Raw genomic sequence first — 18,762 nt, 5'->3', positions numbered from 1 at the left:
TTTACTTCTTCCTTATTTTTAACATATTTTAAAAATTATACATTACTTAGATGGTATACTTAACATTTTCATTTTATTTCACTTCTTACTTTATTTTAATAAAGTTTATTTATTGGCACATTTTTCCTTTCATACTTCGAAATCTGTTTCTAATGGCACGCTACTGCTCTCTTTTCGGATAACTTTGGGCATTTCCATGAATAATTCATAATCTTTTATTTTGAATTTTTTGTTCTATTAATAAACTGTAGGACCACAATACTTCTAACTACTGCCAGCATTACGAAAAACAAAAATAAAAAAATAATCTCAACCTTCAAATTTTTCATGTAAGCCTAATCATGACACTAATTGTTTATCACCTTTTTAAAACCGTAAATTTTGTTTGAAGGGCTTCTGTTATCTTGAACTTACGGAAACATTTATCCTCTCATAAATGGATAGATAGAAGGCGTTTGTTGATGTCACATTTTACTTTTGTTGGTGCTTAGAAACCACATACAAGAATAAACAATTAAATTGGAATAAAAAAAAGTGTTATTCCCCCCAATTCCAGGAAACCTGATAGATGTCAAATGTCAAATGTGGTATGTTGGTGAGGGTTCACGTTCCTGAAGTATAAGCTTCTGAGACTAAAGCTTTGTTCGCCTTATCAGAAGAACATACCCTTCTTCATACCGGTTTTTACACATCGTGACACGAAGTTAAACGGCTTGTCCTTCAAAGTTTTGTTGTTGTTTTTATTAATTTTATCCTTTAAAAAAAAAGACGTTTAAGTAAAGGCTTAACATTAAAAATACGTCGAAAATGGTCCTATAGCCTTAAAAGAAAATTAGAGCGATTTATGAAAACAAAAGAAAATATGGACATAAAAATATTAGTGCCTAGATTTTACTTTTTTGCCTTTTAAAACTATATGGGCCGTTTACTTTCGAAGATACTTTTTTTGTGTATTGCATACGCAATGTGAAATAGTTCTTCCTTATATATTTGTAATTCAAAGCGACTAACATTTGTTGTTTTTATTGTTAACTCGAAACATTTTTTTCTCCTGAAAACATAATTCGGCGATGATGACTTTCTAACACACTTCCTTATAATTCAGGGTTAATTTATTAGTAGAAACATACTACTACTACTACATCCCCCACTGGTACAGCGGTAAATCTACGGATTTATAACGCTAAAATCAGAGGCTCGATTCTCCTCGGTGGACTAAGCAAATACCCTGATGTAGCTTTGCCATAAAAAAACACACATTGCTACTCACTGGTTATTATTAGTATTAAAATTTATGCAGGTGGCGCTATTGACACACTTCTGACATTTTAAGTAACATATAGATGATAAAACATGACACCACCGCGCAACCGCTGAACAATAGGTGGTGTATAGTATCTTATGCTGTTTCTCTCGGTGTCTTTATTTACTTCTGTTGTATTTTATTACTGTCATTTATTGCCCACCCTCCTCCTCCAGTGGCACTGCAGAACGTCTGCACTTTTACAATGCTAGAAACCGGCTTTCGATACCTGTGGTGGGCAGACCACAGATAACTCATTGTGTAACTTTGTGCTTAACCTTAAACAAACAAAAATTTGCTGCCTGATTTATATGACATTTTCAAGTACATTTTATTTCTAACCATAATTTATATCATGATTTTTAAACGGAAATTATGATTTACCGTTATTTATTATTTAACATTCAAATATAAACCAGATTCAATGAATGCATAAAACTCATGTATACGTATATATATATTGATGAATAATCTGTTTAATATTTAAGTTTCGCAATGTTTATTTTTCCAGCTTAATTAAATAAAATTCTCACATAAACATTAGAGCTCCTCAAGGGCACCCTCTTGTGTTCGTTATTGAAAAAGGTTGGTGTTAAATTGCCTACGACAAGTGGTGACTGTTTTGTTTATGACCATGATTTACATAATTATAGCTAAAAAAGTGTCAAACCTAACTCATAAAAGCTAAGTTATATTATAGCTTAAGGTCCCGCGGTGGGAAAGCAGTAAGTTGAAATGCTTAAAACTTCGAAGTTCGAATACCGGTGATGGACTCGGCAGATAACCCAATGTGACATTTTACTAACAACTACACCAAAAAAGGCCTAAGTATTATCTTGCCATCACTTACACATTCTACGGGTACACGGATTTCCACTTGTGCGCCATTTAATATCAACTTTATATTGTGAATGCAGCTAAACTAAATGTATGTTATCTTAGAGTTAATAATTCCATGGAGTAGGGATCTAATTAAAAAATATCGCATAGCTTCATGTAATTATTAGTTTACATCAGATATAAATTAGTTATTAAAACTGCTTGACATCAGATGTTATTATGAGTAACTACATTAGTGTCGTAAACTAAATTTTTAGTGCTTTAATTTAGACGTTACATTTAACAGCGCGAATCATTAATTCCTGCTTAAAACTGATAAAAAATTAACGTGAAGTGGTAAGATGGAACATTGGACACAGCCAGTTTTATGGTGTGTATAATTGAACCTTTGACTTGTAGCGTCTTAAAATAACTACACCACGAGAACTGTTAAGTGACGTATCTGTTTATGTTGAATCCATTGTCTAACCCGGAACATTTGTTGTTCTTTTCAACGCCTGTTGCAAAAATCTTCTATAAGTTCTTAGTGATTTTCTTTTATTAAAATGACAGCGCGCGAATTACTATTTCAGTGTTTATAGCAGCAAATTATGTTAGGCCTCTTCCCTTAAGCAGGCCTCTTTTGAAACGAGGGTCAAGTTGACACATTGCCGAACACGTGAGAATCAGGACCAACTGAACATATGCCAATCTATGAAATCTGACGCTAATACCGTATTATTACTCAAGGTATTCGAGCAAATTCTCGTCATTCTATGAAGGAAAACCAATTAAAATGCAAATAAGTTTTACTCCCGGCTTAGCTCCCAGCACGAAGAAATATCACCACAACTCTATGTGTTTCTGAAGGTTGGTAATCAACGTACGTCAGTCAAGCTCGTGATAACTGTCCCTTATCTCCAATCGTATTTATCTATTTTTATACATTCGACGTTATATTAGTATTAAAATTAGCCAAAATTTAAAAGATATATTACTGTAGGATACATTTTTATTTCTAACTTTTTTGTTTTATAATTTAATCGATTATTAGACCAGTATCAAATATATGGTAATTATATTGGAAATTCACGTATATTATTTTAATATTTCATAAAGTTTGATAATTACTTTTATTTACATCCGGGACTTGAACATTTTCGGAGGTTACAGATTGAGAGCCGAAAGTGCAAGAGTATCTGAAAAGCCAGTAGGCCTAAACAAAGTTGGCGGAATATTGGAAAACATAGACCCAAAAAAAGATAAAATTTTCGATGTTTTAATTGCTTAAGTTTCATGATAAAAATGTACGACAACCACAAGTTGTTGATGCTGGAATTTGGAGTTACTGTTGTCATGAATTTCCAAACATCGTGCCAGAAAATCAAATGCAAAAAAACTTTGATGAATGCTTGTCTCAAGTACAGTTCTTATATTATTTACCTTAACGTTACCACCAGTATGAGATCTAACTAATTTTGTGACACTTTGAAATTAAATGTAATTTTAAACATTAATGTACTGTAAATTCCTATGATGTACATAAAAATGATATTAATAACACGCCCATATTTGCTGTTATACATATTATTAAATACAAATTAAGCCTTTAACTTGATGAGATGTCATTAACCTAATTACGAAGCTTTGAAAAAGAGATATTTCTATCTTCTATGATTGTTTGTTTTCGTAGAGCTAAGCTAGATTGGGTTATCTGTTGTGTCCATTGTGGGAAATCAAACCCCGGATTTTGGCATCGCAAGTCTTAAGGCTTAGCGTTGTCTTTTAGGGGACGCCATTAGTCCATGATACTGATAGTATACGAGAAAATATACAACGAGCATATATAAAATTTTTAAAGTTTAAATTAACTTTTTATTATTAAATATTAATGATTTAGAATTACCTTCATCATATGTATAAATAATTTATATTATAGAACAAAAGTTACAGAAGATAATGTTTTGCTATATATTTTAACTAATGGTATGTTTTGTAATTCTTCCAAAGAGAGCGCCAATGCGTAGCAATTACACACAACACACACTTATTCGCATGTATGTATTTTTGTTTGTTTTTAATTTTGCGCAAAGCTACACGAGGGCTATCTGCGCTAGTCGTCCCTAATTTTGCAGTGTAAGAATAGAGGGAAGGCAGCTAGTCATCACCACCGACTGGGCTACTCTTTTATCAACGAATAGTGGGATTGATCATCTCATTATAACGCTCCAACGGCTGAAAGGGCAAGCATGTTTGGTGTGACGGAGATTCGAACTCGCGACCCTCAGATTACGAGTCCAGGGCCTTAATCACGTGACCGTGCCGGGCCTCAAATGTTTGTATACGGAAAGAGAAAATATTTCATTGTTAACGTGGTAATATTTTATTACGTGACGTTAAACGTAACATATTTATCTGGAAAGATTCTGTAAATAATTTAAATAAATAAATTCTTCAATGAAGAATAATTTGTCTGTTCATAGCATAATTTAATTGTTTTAAATATATATTTGTCTTTTTACCGAATAAAATAGTTTTAAAGATATTTAGATATAACCCATTAATTGGCATAGAATAATTGTGTAACATACACAAACATTACTGTAAAAGTTTCTCTTCATTTAACTTCGCGAAACTTCAAATCGGTAGTTTCTGGTGTTCACGTGCCTCTACATGAATCTGATTGACACCCGTCTATGTTTGGTATTTAGTCGTAAAGACGAGCTTCGTTTATGAGCTGGAACAAAGCAATTCATTCCAAATAATTATTTGATTAACAATCCTTAAGGCTGTAATAATTGTTTGGTTAACCCCATTAGGTCAATAGTAATTAGTTGGTTAACCCCTCTTTAGGTCAGTAGTAATTATTTGGTTAATCTCCCTTAAGGCCAGTAGTAATTAGTTGGTTAACCCCTCTTTAGGTCAGTTGTAATTATTTGGTTAACCCCTCTTTAGGTCAGTAGTAATTATTTGGTTAACCCCCCTTTAGGTCAATGATAAGTCGTTGGTTAACCCTACTTCGAGTAATTTGGCAAGAACACCTGGTTTTTCTCAATAACATTTCGAATCCCACCAGTTAGTGGTTGTGCCATCTAGTGAGAGAATTACAATGAATACAAGTTCAATACATCTAACGTACAATACGATAAAGTTCTGACATTTTATAATTTAAATGTATCTCAGAACAGCTGGTATGGGTATTAACACTTTTGTTGATAAAGAGAGAACAACATTTCGACCTTCCTAGGTCATTATCAGGTTAAGAAAGAGAGAGTTTGCTTGGATTCACATCTACAGAACACATACTTAGTTTTTTCAATCACGTTCACTAGATACACCCCAACATTAAGTTCACGTGTGAACAGGAAAAACGAACTAAATAGCATTTCCTAACCTCAAGATCACCAGAACTGATACACAATTCAAAATAGAAATCTACAGAAAAATCACCATACTGGATTATACATTCCCTGGGACACAGCACATGAAACAAAACAAAAACTCAACATAATAAGAAACCAAATAAACACAACCACACAACTATGTTCACCTGATAAAATTAACGATGAAATCAACAAAATAAAACAATACTTCATCAACATCAAGAAATTTCTTCAAAAAACAGTGGAAAAAATTATACGCACACACTTAGACCAACAACAAACAAAGAACAATAAATCCCAAGATACAACAAGCTACAAATTCTTATACTACTGCATACCATATGTTCATCAGCGAAAAAATAACCAACATTTGGAGAAAACTTGCAACAAAACACAACATTCCAATAAACACCAAATTTATTCAAAAACTAGGTACAAAACTGAACTCTATACTATGTAAAAACTACACTGATAAACACAACACCAATATTATTTATAAAATACAAAGCAACAACTGCCACCACTTCTATATTGGAGATTGAAGCAGAAAAATGAAAACTAGATCCAAAGAACAAAAAAAATACCTTCACACATTTTTGAATGCTGCAAATAAATAAACACAACATAACCATAAAAAACACACAAATATTCAGTTGGGAAACAAATATAAACAAACGCAAAATCAAAGAAGCCCTACATATACAGCGATTAAAATCAAAATTAAACCAATATAACGGAGCAACTTTACAAATAACCTGGCCCGGCATGGCCAAGCGTGTTAAGGCGTGCGACTCCTAATCCGAGGGTCGCGGGTTCGCATCCCCATCGCGCTAAACATGCTCGCCCTTTCAGCCGTGTGGGCGTTATCATGTGACGGTCAAACCCACTATTTGTTGGTGAAAAAGTAACACAAAAGTTGGCGGTGGATGGTGATGACTAGCTACCTTTCCTCTAGTCTTACACTGCTGAATTAGAGAAAGCTAGCACAGATAGCCCTGGTGTAGCTTTATACGAAATTCAAAACACAAACACATACTAATGACCTAACATCCAACTGCAACGCCCCCTACAATCCGGTATCCGTTTATACTCTCGTCCCTAAGACATGGATCCGGCAACGATCACTTGCATACTCTCTCTTTCTTAACCTGAAGATGACGAAACGTTCTTCTCTCCTTATTAACAAAAGTGTTAATACCCATACCAATCATTCTGAGATACATTTGGATTTCAAGCGGGTTTCTCGGGATCCGGAATTTTTATAATGTAATTGTTATACAAACAATATCATAATGTTCACACATGCCAAATGGAATTATTCGATATTAAAATATGCCACAAAAATAATCGCAATTTTTTCCGCAAATTGTTGGCTTTTTTATTTAATTCGACCCTACAAAACAGAAACAAACAAACAAAAAAAAAACATTTGGTGAACAAAGTGCAGCCAAGCCATTACGTAGCTTTGCACTAAGAAAAGAAAAACCAAAATAAATGTATTTAACAGAATAGAAAAAAAACAACAACAAAAAACAGCACGACTCGTGGAAAGCTCGTGACACAGAAACTTGTTTTATTCAAGATATTTTTCTAGTGTTAATAAGAATTTAAGATATTTACCTCCTTGTGGTGTATTATGGTACTATTAAATGTTTACATTTTGTTACCTAATCCATTATTGAATTACACATTGTTTTATGAAAAGCGTTTCTAAGCGAACATATTGCATAAATCTATTGTGTGTGTGTGTGTGTTGATGTTTGTTTTTTATCATTCAATTATATTTAGAGAAACGCACTCATGGACAAAGTTGTGCACAAGTGCCTTGCAAACTTCACCCAATTGTGCTCGTAGCACGAAAATCAATAGTCAGAACTGGTAGTTAGTCTGATAAATCTCGCAATCCTTGCCTTGTTTCATCAACCGAGCGAGTCAGTTCCGGATCAAATTGTCGATGCTCGTACCACAGGGGACCACCATTCGACTGCACGTTTCAGCATAATGTTGAAGACAGCGACCGTTAGTTGCGTTCTGATGGGATTATAGCCAATCAGGGAATACAAGACTGTGGCGATTGGCGTTAACTCTCAATCTAAATCTTCGTGCGAATCAGCCAGTGCGAGTCGTCGTGTCATAGAGCAAGTGTAACGTGTGGAAAGATGAAACATCTAACCAAGTGGCTTATCGCTCTGCTGTAAAAACATTGTTACATTTACCACTGGATCTTGTGTGTCGCAACATCCGGGTCGCATTAGGGGGCGCGAACATTCTCTCTCATCACCATGGTTACTGTTGGACTCTACTGAAGATATAACGAAGCCGCCAGATATACATTTTTTTACTTCAAATGGGTTTCTCGTCATCACTCAGTTGGGCAGTATTTTTCAACCAATTTGTAGAAAGACGCTTTTAAAAAAACGAAATCTAAAACCCAAATTATTGTTTGTTTGTTTTGGAATTTCGCACAAAGCTACTCGAGGGCTATCTGTGCTAGCCGTCCCTAATTTAGCAGTGTAAGACTAGAGGGAAGGCAGCTAGTCATCACCATCCACCGCCAACTCTTGGGCTACTCTTTTACCAACGAATAGTGGGATTGAGCGTCACATTATAACGCCCCCACGGCTGAAAGGGCGAGCATATTTGGCGCGGCGGGGATGCGAACCCGCGACCCTCAGATTACGAGTCGCACGCCTTAACACGCTTGGCCATGCCGGGCCAAACCCAAATTAAACTCACCTAACAACACAACAGTTATTCAGTATGGCTTGTTAAGTATTCAAAATCGGTCTAAGTAAATCATTTGCTATCCTTAATTTCGAACTGATAAACTAGATGGAAAACAGCTTGTCCATATTACCTACTATTTGTTTAACCAAAGCTCCAACCACGAATACTGTGGTTTATAGTCCGGTACGTTAACCAATATGCTATGTACGCCCGGCCCCAGTATACGAATTTCTAAATAAAACATTTAGGTTAAGCATTGTATTTTAAGTATTCAAATTATTCGAAACTTACTTTTATTAAGAACATATTTTATCTGTTGTGGGTCTCTTTTAAGTTATTTATGCTACAACGTCAACAATATTGAGCACTGAGATTTAAAATGTTCTAATTTTAAGTATGAAAACATGAAAATTATGTTCTCTTCTGCCTTAAGATGTTCAAACAGTTTTTACTTTAATTATGAAATAACTTCATTCATGCTAGAACAGTAGTAGTAACTACGACGTTTTTTGTTCACCTTTTAACAATAACGCATGTTTCTTAATAACACCTAGAGAGAGAAATTTAAAGTTTTATCATTATAGAATACGTTTTTAAAAATAGCAATGCGCCAGAAAGTATCCAAAAACTATTTGATGAAAGTGCTGCCATCTCTTGAATTATCCTCTAACTGTATCTTTCATCATATTTTTTTCATGAAACGACCTAACGAATGTAACAAAATCAATAATTCACTTTTCTTTTTGAGTAAACAACATAGAAACCCTAGAAATTTGAAATTTTTAATACAATGTTGTTACTTCGCAAAAATATTTTACTTTAAAATTTATCTGTTTGCAAACTATGTATAAAATGTTATTTCCACTGATAGAAAAAAGTGGAACTTGTTGCAGTGGTGGGGTGTTTTAAAAGGTCCTTTCCAAGGTTGAAGTGTAACAAATACTGAATATTTAACGTTTCAAACCTTCGTCCTACTATACGTTCGTTCCTTTAATATAGTGGTATTGCTTTTCATGCATGAAAAATTACAGTATCCGCTAATATCATGATAAATCAACAATTTTTAATACAAAATATGAATATTCTTTAATTAAAAAAAACAACGTAAGTCACTGTGTTATATCATTGTTTGAAATAAAATAGAAAATGTTTTAATGAATTTGGAATTCTGTTTCGGTATTAGCGTTTCTTTTATTGTTACAGTTTCTTTCACAATGTAGTGGCACAATTGTAAGATTTATTGTTGTTTTCATTATTTTCTGTGAAAGAAAAAAAATCACAATAATAATAAAAAGAAAACGAAAAAGTCATTAGTGCAATCATATCGTTCTAGAAGTATAGAAAAGCTAGTACATATCAATACTGTTATCTGTTCACGGAAACCTGTAGTATATTAGGCAATCTAAAGAATTCCTAGCATAGCAATCTGTGGGTCACTATATCGGATCTTATGATCTAACATGTTCGCCCTTTCAGCACTGTGAACGTTATAACGTTATGATCAATCCCACTATTCGAAAGTAAAGAGTAGTCTAATAGTCAGTGTTGACTAATTACCTTACTTCTAGCCTATCACTTTGATATTAGGGATAATTAACGCAGGTAGCCCTCGAACAGCTTGTGAGGAATTTATTAAGATAAAGAATAGTTGGATTATTCGTCACAAAGGCTCCACGGCTAAAAGAGCACGAATGTTCGGTGACGGAGATTTGAACCTGCGGCTCTCAGATTTTCTTAACCACCAGACCATGCCACACCAACGTCACTATAAAAAATGTTTACGAATTTCCTTACAAGTTTATTTTCTTAACAACTTATTATCTACGATGAAACTACGCTTTTTGTGCAAACTAAAACTCTTAATTTTGTTTTAACAGTTGAATTATTAACTATTTATCAAAACGTTTTATTTGAAAAATCTGTGCAACAAAACTGTTCTGCTTGTTTCTTATGATGCTTTTTTCAACGAACTGAAAATTATTGTAGAAAAACACCTTTTCTCGGGTTTAGTAGTTCCAAGAAAATTTTATACACTGTCATAAACTATATTTATAATGTTTATTTTAGATGTTAGCTAGAAAGCGCATTATGTTAAAATCAAGAAAGTTTTGTGTCATTATAAAATGAATTGTTCAAAGTGTTTCAAGAGTAGAGGTAATCAAAGAGATTTTTTTATGATTTAAAAGTTATTTCAACATAAAAAAATATATCGACGTGTTTTACGAAGTATTTGGAATTTTGTTAACTATTACGCATTTCGGGTTATTTTGCACAATTTGAATTTTTTACGTTAATGTTTGTTTGTTTTGTTTTTGAATTTCGCGCAAAGCTACACGAGGGCTATCTGCGCTAGCCGTCCCTAATTTTGCAGTGTAAGACTAGAGGGAAGGCATCTAGTCATCACCAGCCACCGCCAACTCTTGGGCTACTCTTTTACCAACGAATAGTGGGATTGACCTTCACATTATAACGCCCCCACGGCTGAAAGGGCGAGCATGTTTGGTGTGACGGCGATTCAAACCCGCGGCCCTCAGATTACGAGTCGAACGCCTTAACCCACCTGGCCATGCCGACTCTTACGTTAATGAAATAAATGTGAACGTTATTTGTAACGTAGACTTGCAACAATTTACTACAGTGTACAAGTGCTCACCTGCAAGCTTATAGAGGAAATAAGGTAATCTGTTATTATTAAGTAGTGAAGTTGAATTATTTTAACCAAGTAATCTCAAAAACTGGCCAACGAAACAACAGCATAATGCACACACACACACACACACACATATTGGATTAAGCGTCACGTTATAAGAACTCTACAGCTGTATGTAAATAGAAGATTATATTTTAAATGCAAGGGTGTTGGGTTCGGCTCCCGTCACACCAAACGTGCTCACCCTTTCAGCCGTGGGGGCGTTATAATATGACGGTCATTCCCACTATTTGTTGGTAAAAGAGTTGGCGATGGACGGTGGTGACTAGCCGCCTTCCTTCTAATCTTATACTGCTAAATAAGGGACGTCTAGCGCATATAGTCCTCGTGTAGCTTTGCGCGAAATTAAAAAAACATACAAACAAACAAAGGTGTAACTATGGTTACGTATTTTTAAACTTGAATATATTTCAGAGTTGTTACTTTAAAGTTGTATTTATTTATTTTTTACTTAACGACTTTGTTTTTGGTTCATATTCTCACAAACTTCAACAAAGCATTATCAAAACCTGCCCTTATATGTAAAAATTACAAAGTTCATTTGATTGTCGGCAGAGGACGCAGCCGTTAGGATTATTTATGATAGGTTTGCTTAGATGGATGAGTTGTTGTAACTTGTAGAGTTAATAGTTTTGGTGAGTTATTAAGTTGCTGTTTTGTTTTGATCATGAAATATTTTTGTGATCGTATTATGTAACGAAATAGAGACCGGATTTCTAAATAAACCGTGATAAATATGGCTAAAATCGGGCACCATCTACAGTTGGAATATCAAAATCTTAGAAGTGAAGTAAGACAAATGTTTCTCTATAGTTATTAAGAATTTGATAAACACAAAATAAAAGAAATACTAAATACAGTATTGTAGTGTAAACCTAACTCATGAACATCTAGACTGTAATTATATAGATTAAGTCACAGAAATACTAATGTACTTAGTGTTCGAACACTAACCCTGAGAGACTTTAATTTTAGACATTAACTTTGTATGTAGTCAAAAAATCAGAGAGGAATTTTACGATTCACATTAGTGGACTTTATTAAATATTTTAATTTTAGGTTTATTGTTAACCCCTAATGAAAATACGACTGCAAGATTTGAATTGGGGAAAAACTCGAGAAAAGTACCCATTACAATACTTTTTATGTTTCAAATTTCAATTGTCTTAACAATTGGTAAATAAAAATGCCTGAAAGTTGTTATAAAAACAAGCTTACTGCATATAGTGTCCCCCTCTGATATTCATCCTAATTTTGGGAAATTATTGTATATAATAATAAGTTTAATACATGGGTTAGACTTTAGGACATATGGTAGTAATAAGTTGGTTATTTTTAACATTGTCTGTGGTATCATGAAATAGTAATATGTTTGGATATTGTCAGTATGTGTTCATGTGAGCTTTATGGCAGTATGTATATTATTAAGATATTCAACAAATTCCCCAAAAAAAAAAAAAATCTTGATTCCAGGTACTTAGGGTGCCTAACTCATAATCTCAGGATTGTGGTTTCAAATCCCTGTCACACCAAACATGCTCGCCCTTTCAGCTGTGGGGGTCATTATAATATGATGGGTAATCCTGCTATTTGTAGGTAAAAGAGTAGCCCAAGATTTGGCTGTGTGGGGGGATGACTAGCTTCCTTCTCTCTACTCTAGTCTTACACTGCTAAATTAGAGACAGCTAAGATATGTAGGCCTTGTGTAACTTTAAAAGAGTAGCCCAAGATTTGGCTGTGTGGGGGAATGACTAGCTTCCTTCTCTCTACTCTAGTCTTACACTGCTAAATTAGAGACAGCTAAGATATGTAGGCCTTGTGTAACTTTGCACAAAATTTAAAACAAAGATATCATCAGGATATCTGTATCAACTGGTTTTAGATTTGTTTCAAAATTTAACTGAGTAATAGCTGATGATTTAAAGAATTATGTCAAAATAAAAACCAAAGATGTTAACCATTGTAGTTTGCAATAAGTGTGGTTTGTTTATGAAGTGTAAAAGTCTTTTTTCTTTTTAATTTTACTAAAATATCAACTCAGTTATAAGTTATTTATTTTTTTCTATCATTTTTCCTAAATTAACTGTATATTAAACTCAAGTACTCGTAAAGTTACGTATTGTTGTAATTTGCTGATATTATGAGAGAACTATTTCAAATTCTTACAGAATCAGTGCCCCCCACTAGTACAGCGTCAAGTCTACGTATTTACAATGCTAAAATCAGGGGTTCAATTCCCCTCATCTGTTTCAGCAGATAGCCTGATGTGGCTTTGCTACAAGAAACACACACACACATACAAAATCTATAATGTTGATGAACAGGCATCTCGTCAAACATTCAAACTAAATCTTCAAAATTGAATTGTTAACCAGTCTTAAATAAAGTCTGAAGTTTGTATTTTGTTTAGGACTATCTACGTTGTTATTAACCTTATTTTAATTGTTGTTTTTTAGCCAGTAGTAATAGTATACAGATTAACAGTTAGGGTCATTGTTTGTTCTTGGTAAGTCTTGAGATATAGATTAGTGAAAGACTGAGGTTTACATTAACAGAATTTTTGAACATTAGTAGAACTCTTGAGAAAGTTTCTAATATATTAAACAAAAATGATGTGAGTTCTCTATTTACAAAACAGTGATTAAAACAACAGTTGCCAGTAGTAACACTAGGTACTATTTGTTTATAGTTGAACATCACAAAATGTAAACTGGAAAGTAAGAATGAAGCTGTTTTGATTCTTAATCGTGAGTTGGATCAGTATCGTAGTGAGAGAGACCAGTTAAAGTTGATGGCTGATCAACTTCGTGAGAGATACAACTCGCTAAAGAAACGAGTGGAAGGATGGGTAAGATTTTTAGTTGTTTGAAACTTAATGAAGGGTATTATTTGTTTAGAAAAGAAATGTCAGAGATAATGTAATGAGTGAAAGGATGGATAAGAGTTTTTGTTGTTTGTTGAGAAAAGAGATGTCAGAGATGATGTAATGAGTGAAAAGATGAATAAGAGTTTTAGTTGTTTGTTGAGAAAAGAAACATCAGAGATGATGTAATGAGTGAAAGGATGGGTAAAAGTTTTAGTTGTTTGTTGAGAAAAGAAACATCAGAGATGATGTAATGAGTGAAAGGATGGATAAGAGTTTTAGTTGTTTGTTGAGAAAAATGTCAGAGATGATGTAATGAGTGAAAGGATAGATAAGAGTTTTAGTTGTTTGTTGAGAAAAGAAACGTCAGAGATAATGTAATGAGTGAAAGGATGGATAAGAGTTTTAGTTGTTTGTTGAGAAAAGAAACGTCAGAGATGATGTAATGAGTGAAAGGATGGATAAGAGCTTTAGTTGTTTATTGAGAAAAGAAACGTCAGAGATGATGTAATGAGTGAAAGGATGGATAAGAGTTTTAGTTGTTTGTTGAGAAAAGAAACGTCAGAGATGATGTAATGAGTGAAAGGATGGATAAGAGTTTTAGTTGTTTGTTGAGAAAAGAAACGTCAGAGATGATGTAATGAGTGAACGAATGGGTAAGAGTTTTAGTTGTTTGTTGAGAAAAGAAACGTCAGAAATGATGTAATGAGTGAAAGGATAGATAAGAGTTTTAGTTGTTTGTTGAGAAAAGAAACATCAGAGATGATAATCAGTGATGACGAGAAACCCACTTGTTGAGAAATTTATATGCAAAAACGGCTCGTTTGGGCTGAGAAAACACTTTTACATAGAAGAGCGAACAACGTTTTGACCTTCTTCGGTCATCGTCAGGTTCACAAAGAAAGAGGTAACTGACCGGAAGCTGACCACATGTTTGAAAGGGGTTGTGTAACTGTGTGTCGAAATGTAGAGGGCGGTATTAGATATATATTCAAACATCTAATACCGCCCTCAGTTACCTCTTTCTTTGTGAACCTGACGATGACCGAAGAAGGTCGAAACGTTGTTCGCTCTTCTATGTAAAAGTGTTTTCTCAGCCCAAACGAGCCGTTTTTGCATATAAACATCAGAGATGATGTTGTTCAAGTTTAACGATGATCAGGGTGGTCTCTGGTTTCTTTTTGTACTGTTTGGCAATTAATTGAATGAGAGAACTCAAAAATTTAAGATTTGGGAAATATGGGCTAGGCTTCAGTTAAGATAGTTTTTTTTAAATTTGTAACAGTAACTGTTCAGACGTATAAGGGGAAAATTATGGATATTTGTAAGATAAAAGGTGGTTTTTAACTTTTTACTGATCTCACATGAGAGAATGGGGTTCAGTATTAAACTTGAAGGATCAACTTGGCTATTGTTCCTTATAGATTATTATAACTTATTTATACATGCACTGTTTTTATGCTTGACATTCCAATAGTGTCAAAATAACTAGCTGTGATGGGAAGGAATATTCTTATGAATATCTTGATATAAGCTTACTTAATAACTTGTATCATATCTCTAAGAGTGTCCATTAAAATAATGATTAAAGAACAATTACTTAAAAAGTGACAATACAATATTAAATTATATCTGAAATGTGTATATATTACTGACAATACAATGTTAAATTAATCTGAAATGTGTATATATTACTGACAATACAATGTTAAATTATATCTGAAATGTGTATATATTACTGACAATACAATGTTAAATTACATCTGAAATGTGTATATATTACTGACAATACAATGTTAAATTACATCTGAAATGTGTATATATTACTGACAATACAATATTAAATTACATCTGAAATGTGTATATATTACTGACAATACAATGTTAAATTACATCTGAAATGTGTATATATTACTGACAATACAATGCTAAATTATATCTGAAATGTGTATATATTACTGACAATACAATGCTAAATTATATCTGAAATGTGTATATATTACTGACAATACAATGCTAAATTATATCTGAAATGTGTATATATTACTGACAATACAATGTTAAATTATATCTGAAATGTGTGTATATTACTGACAATACAATGTTAAATTATATCTGAAATGTGTATATATTACTGACAATACAATGTTAAATTACATCTGAAATGTGTATATATTACTGACAATACAATGTTAAATTACATCTGAAATGTGTATATATTACTGACAATACAATGTTAAATTATATCTGAAATGTGTGTATATTACTGACAATACAATGTTAAATTACATCTGAAATGTGTATATATTACTGACAATACAATGTTAAATTATATCTGAAATGTGTATATATTACTGACAATACAATGTTAAATTATATCTGAAATGTGTATATATTACTGACAATACAATGTTAAATTATATCTGAAATGTGTATATATTACTGACAATACAATGTTAAATTACATCTGAAATGTGTATATATTACTGACAATACAATGTTAAATTATATCTGAAATGTGTATATATTACTGACAATACAATGTTAAATTACATCTGAAATGTGTATATATTACTGACAATGTTAAATTATATCTGAAATGTGTATGTATTACTGACAATACAGTGTTAAATGATATCTGAAATGTGTGTATATTACTGACAATACAATGTTAACTTATATCTGAAATGTGTATATATTACTGTAGGTTTAACAATCTTTTTCTGGTATAATGAATGTAAAGTGTATAATTTTGGGAGATGCTATTTTGTATTTTAATAGTGAGAACCAAACAACATCGCCATGTAAAACAAGGATAAATAATGTAACACCTGTTACATGGGTGGGATTGAATGTCAGTCGAAAACATGCGTTAATGGAACATGGAAAATTTGTTGACAAAGGAAACAGTTTGGATTCTGTAATTGTCAATCATATATTTTTAACTAACCATCATGTTAATTGGAAAAAACTCAAATTTTATTAACAATTGTACCAACTTTGAGATGAGTGTTTCTCATGTTGTTGAGAGCTATAGAAATTAAATGAATCATGATACCAATCAGTAGCCTTTCCCACTCACTAATGACCATTACCACCCTTTAAAAAACATTTCAGCTATCTTGTGCTTTATTCTTTTGTGTTGATAAGAGTAAAATGTTTTAAACAGTGTTATCAGGCCCTTTAAGATTAATAAATTTATAAAATTTTAAATGGATGAAAATGAACTTAATAGATCATGAAGGATGCCCCTTCCAGCTCCCAACTATAACCACCCCTTACCAGTCATGTATTCATCCAGTATTTTCTTGAACTCAGTTACATTTTTTGCATCTCATTCCAAAAGCTGACTACCCTAGTTGAAAAGTAATACTGTTTGAAGAGTATTACTGTTGACTAGTAATTATTGAAACATGAGGTATTTTGGAGTTATTCTCTTTGATGTGTATGTATTTACATTTATTTTTATTGATCGTTTAAAAATATAATCTACGTCAAAAGTTTATTCAACAGTCATTAGAAGAATCAAAGTTAAATGTTTAAACGTGTGAGAATTATTGCTCCATTGGAGTAAAGTCCTTCCAACATCACAGCAAAAATAATTTGTTTAATTAAGATAAATACAGTGGAACATTATACCAGAAACAGTTGAGTTACTGATTCTTTAGAGTATGATAAGTCCAGACAAAATTATGAGTGACTATTTTTGTAAAACAAATAACAAAGGTTTTAGTTAAAGCAAGATGATTATTTTGATTGACATTTGTTGAGAAGCATGGTTTACAGAAGTCTTGATTAAACAGAAATGTGTGTTATTTTATTCCTAATAATTTAAATAATATTGGATGAGAAAGTCATATAAGAAGAATTATAAAGAAGACGTAATAAATTAAAAATAATTTAACCACATAGAACAGACTACCAGTTGTTAGAGAATGTTGTACAAAGGTAATACAAACAGTAATGTCAAGAGTTCCTTCATAAAATGCTAGTTTTTGTGTTTTTCTAGTTTCAAGGTAAGTAAAACCCACATGTTCTTGTTATACGAACTCATAATATTTCTCATGGAACTAAAGAAAGCCCGATGTTGTGATTTAAAAAAAATTAAAATTAAACCCATTGTGATATTCTTCATGATAAATATGTATCTTATTTAAGGACAATAACAAGTGACCCGTTGGTCCATCTAGGCTGTCCTATTTGGTAAATTATATAAAAAATCTCAAATAGCTTGTGTTATTCAAATATCTGTCAAGTTTTTACATACAAACTCTTAAATTTGCTGTTGTCACCACATCTGGAGGCAATCCATTCCAAAAGCCAATTATCCTCTTAGAAAAATAAAACTGTATTAGAGGAAGATGACTTACCCTGCCAAAATTTACATTTATGTCCTCTTTTCATACTATTAAGGGTGAAAGAAAAGATGATTCATCAGCATTATTAATTCCCTTTGTCTTAAATACCACAATCAGCTCTGTAACTTTTTTTTTTTTCAAGAGAAATAGTTTTGGAGATTTTAACCTTTCCTTGTACAAAAGAACTGCATACAAGTTAAGTGTCTTGGTACTCAGTCAAGTATGGAAATAGCTCTCTTACTAATTGTATGGTTAAAAATGGTAGAATGTTATTAGAATTAAGATACTTTTATTTGTCAAAAGAGAAACAAAATTACACCATTTGTTCAAGGGAGGGGGTGGAAGGTAGATTTGCTGTCACACCTCTTGATTCAATTGTGTAAATATAACTGAAGTATCTCATCTTACTTTAACAATAATCTGTCATGTGTATATGTCAGCATCTATTATCCATATTCAGCTGGTTTCATTATAATGATTTTTGGCTTTGTATTTAGAAATTGTTTAATGGTGTATGTGAGCCATTTTGTTTAGGATTTTTGACTGAGAACAGGGATAAAACAGACCCTGAAATGGTTCACATTCTTAGACTTTTGTAT

The 18,762-nt window shown here is 32.7% G+C and overlaps 1 protein-coding gene across 1 annotated transcript in view; it reads left to right on the top strand.

Moving 5' to 3' along the window:
* Positions 1–11,489: 11,489 nt before the first annotated feature.
* LOC143257395 (coiled-coil domain-containing protein 149-like) overlaps positions 11,490–18,762 on the top strand; it is a 30,400-nt gene continuing 23,127 nt past the window's right edge. The window contains exons 1-2 of the mRNA XM_076515987.1: positions 11,490–11,732; positions 13,632–13,790. Of these exons, the coding sequence (XP_076372102.1) occupies positions 11,679–11,732; positions 13,632–13,790 (213 nt within the window). The 5' untranslated portion in view covers positions 11,490–11,678. The remainder of the gene's footprint in view (positions 11,733–13,631; positions 13,791–18,762) is intronic.

The sequence above is a fragment of the Tachypleus tridentatus genome, chromosome 7 (genome assembly GCF_004210375.1).
Source record: "Tachypleus tridentatus isolate NWPU-2018 chromosome 7, ASM421037v1, whole genome shotgun sequence".
In the NCBI taxonomy this organism is placed as follows: domain Eukaryota; kingdom Metazoa; phylum Arthropoda; class Merostomata; order Xiphosura; family Limulidae; genus Tachypleus; species Tachypleus tridentatus.
Note: the sequence above shows the minus strand (reverse complement) of the source record. Positions and strands in the feature narration are given on the sequence as shown.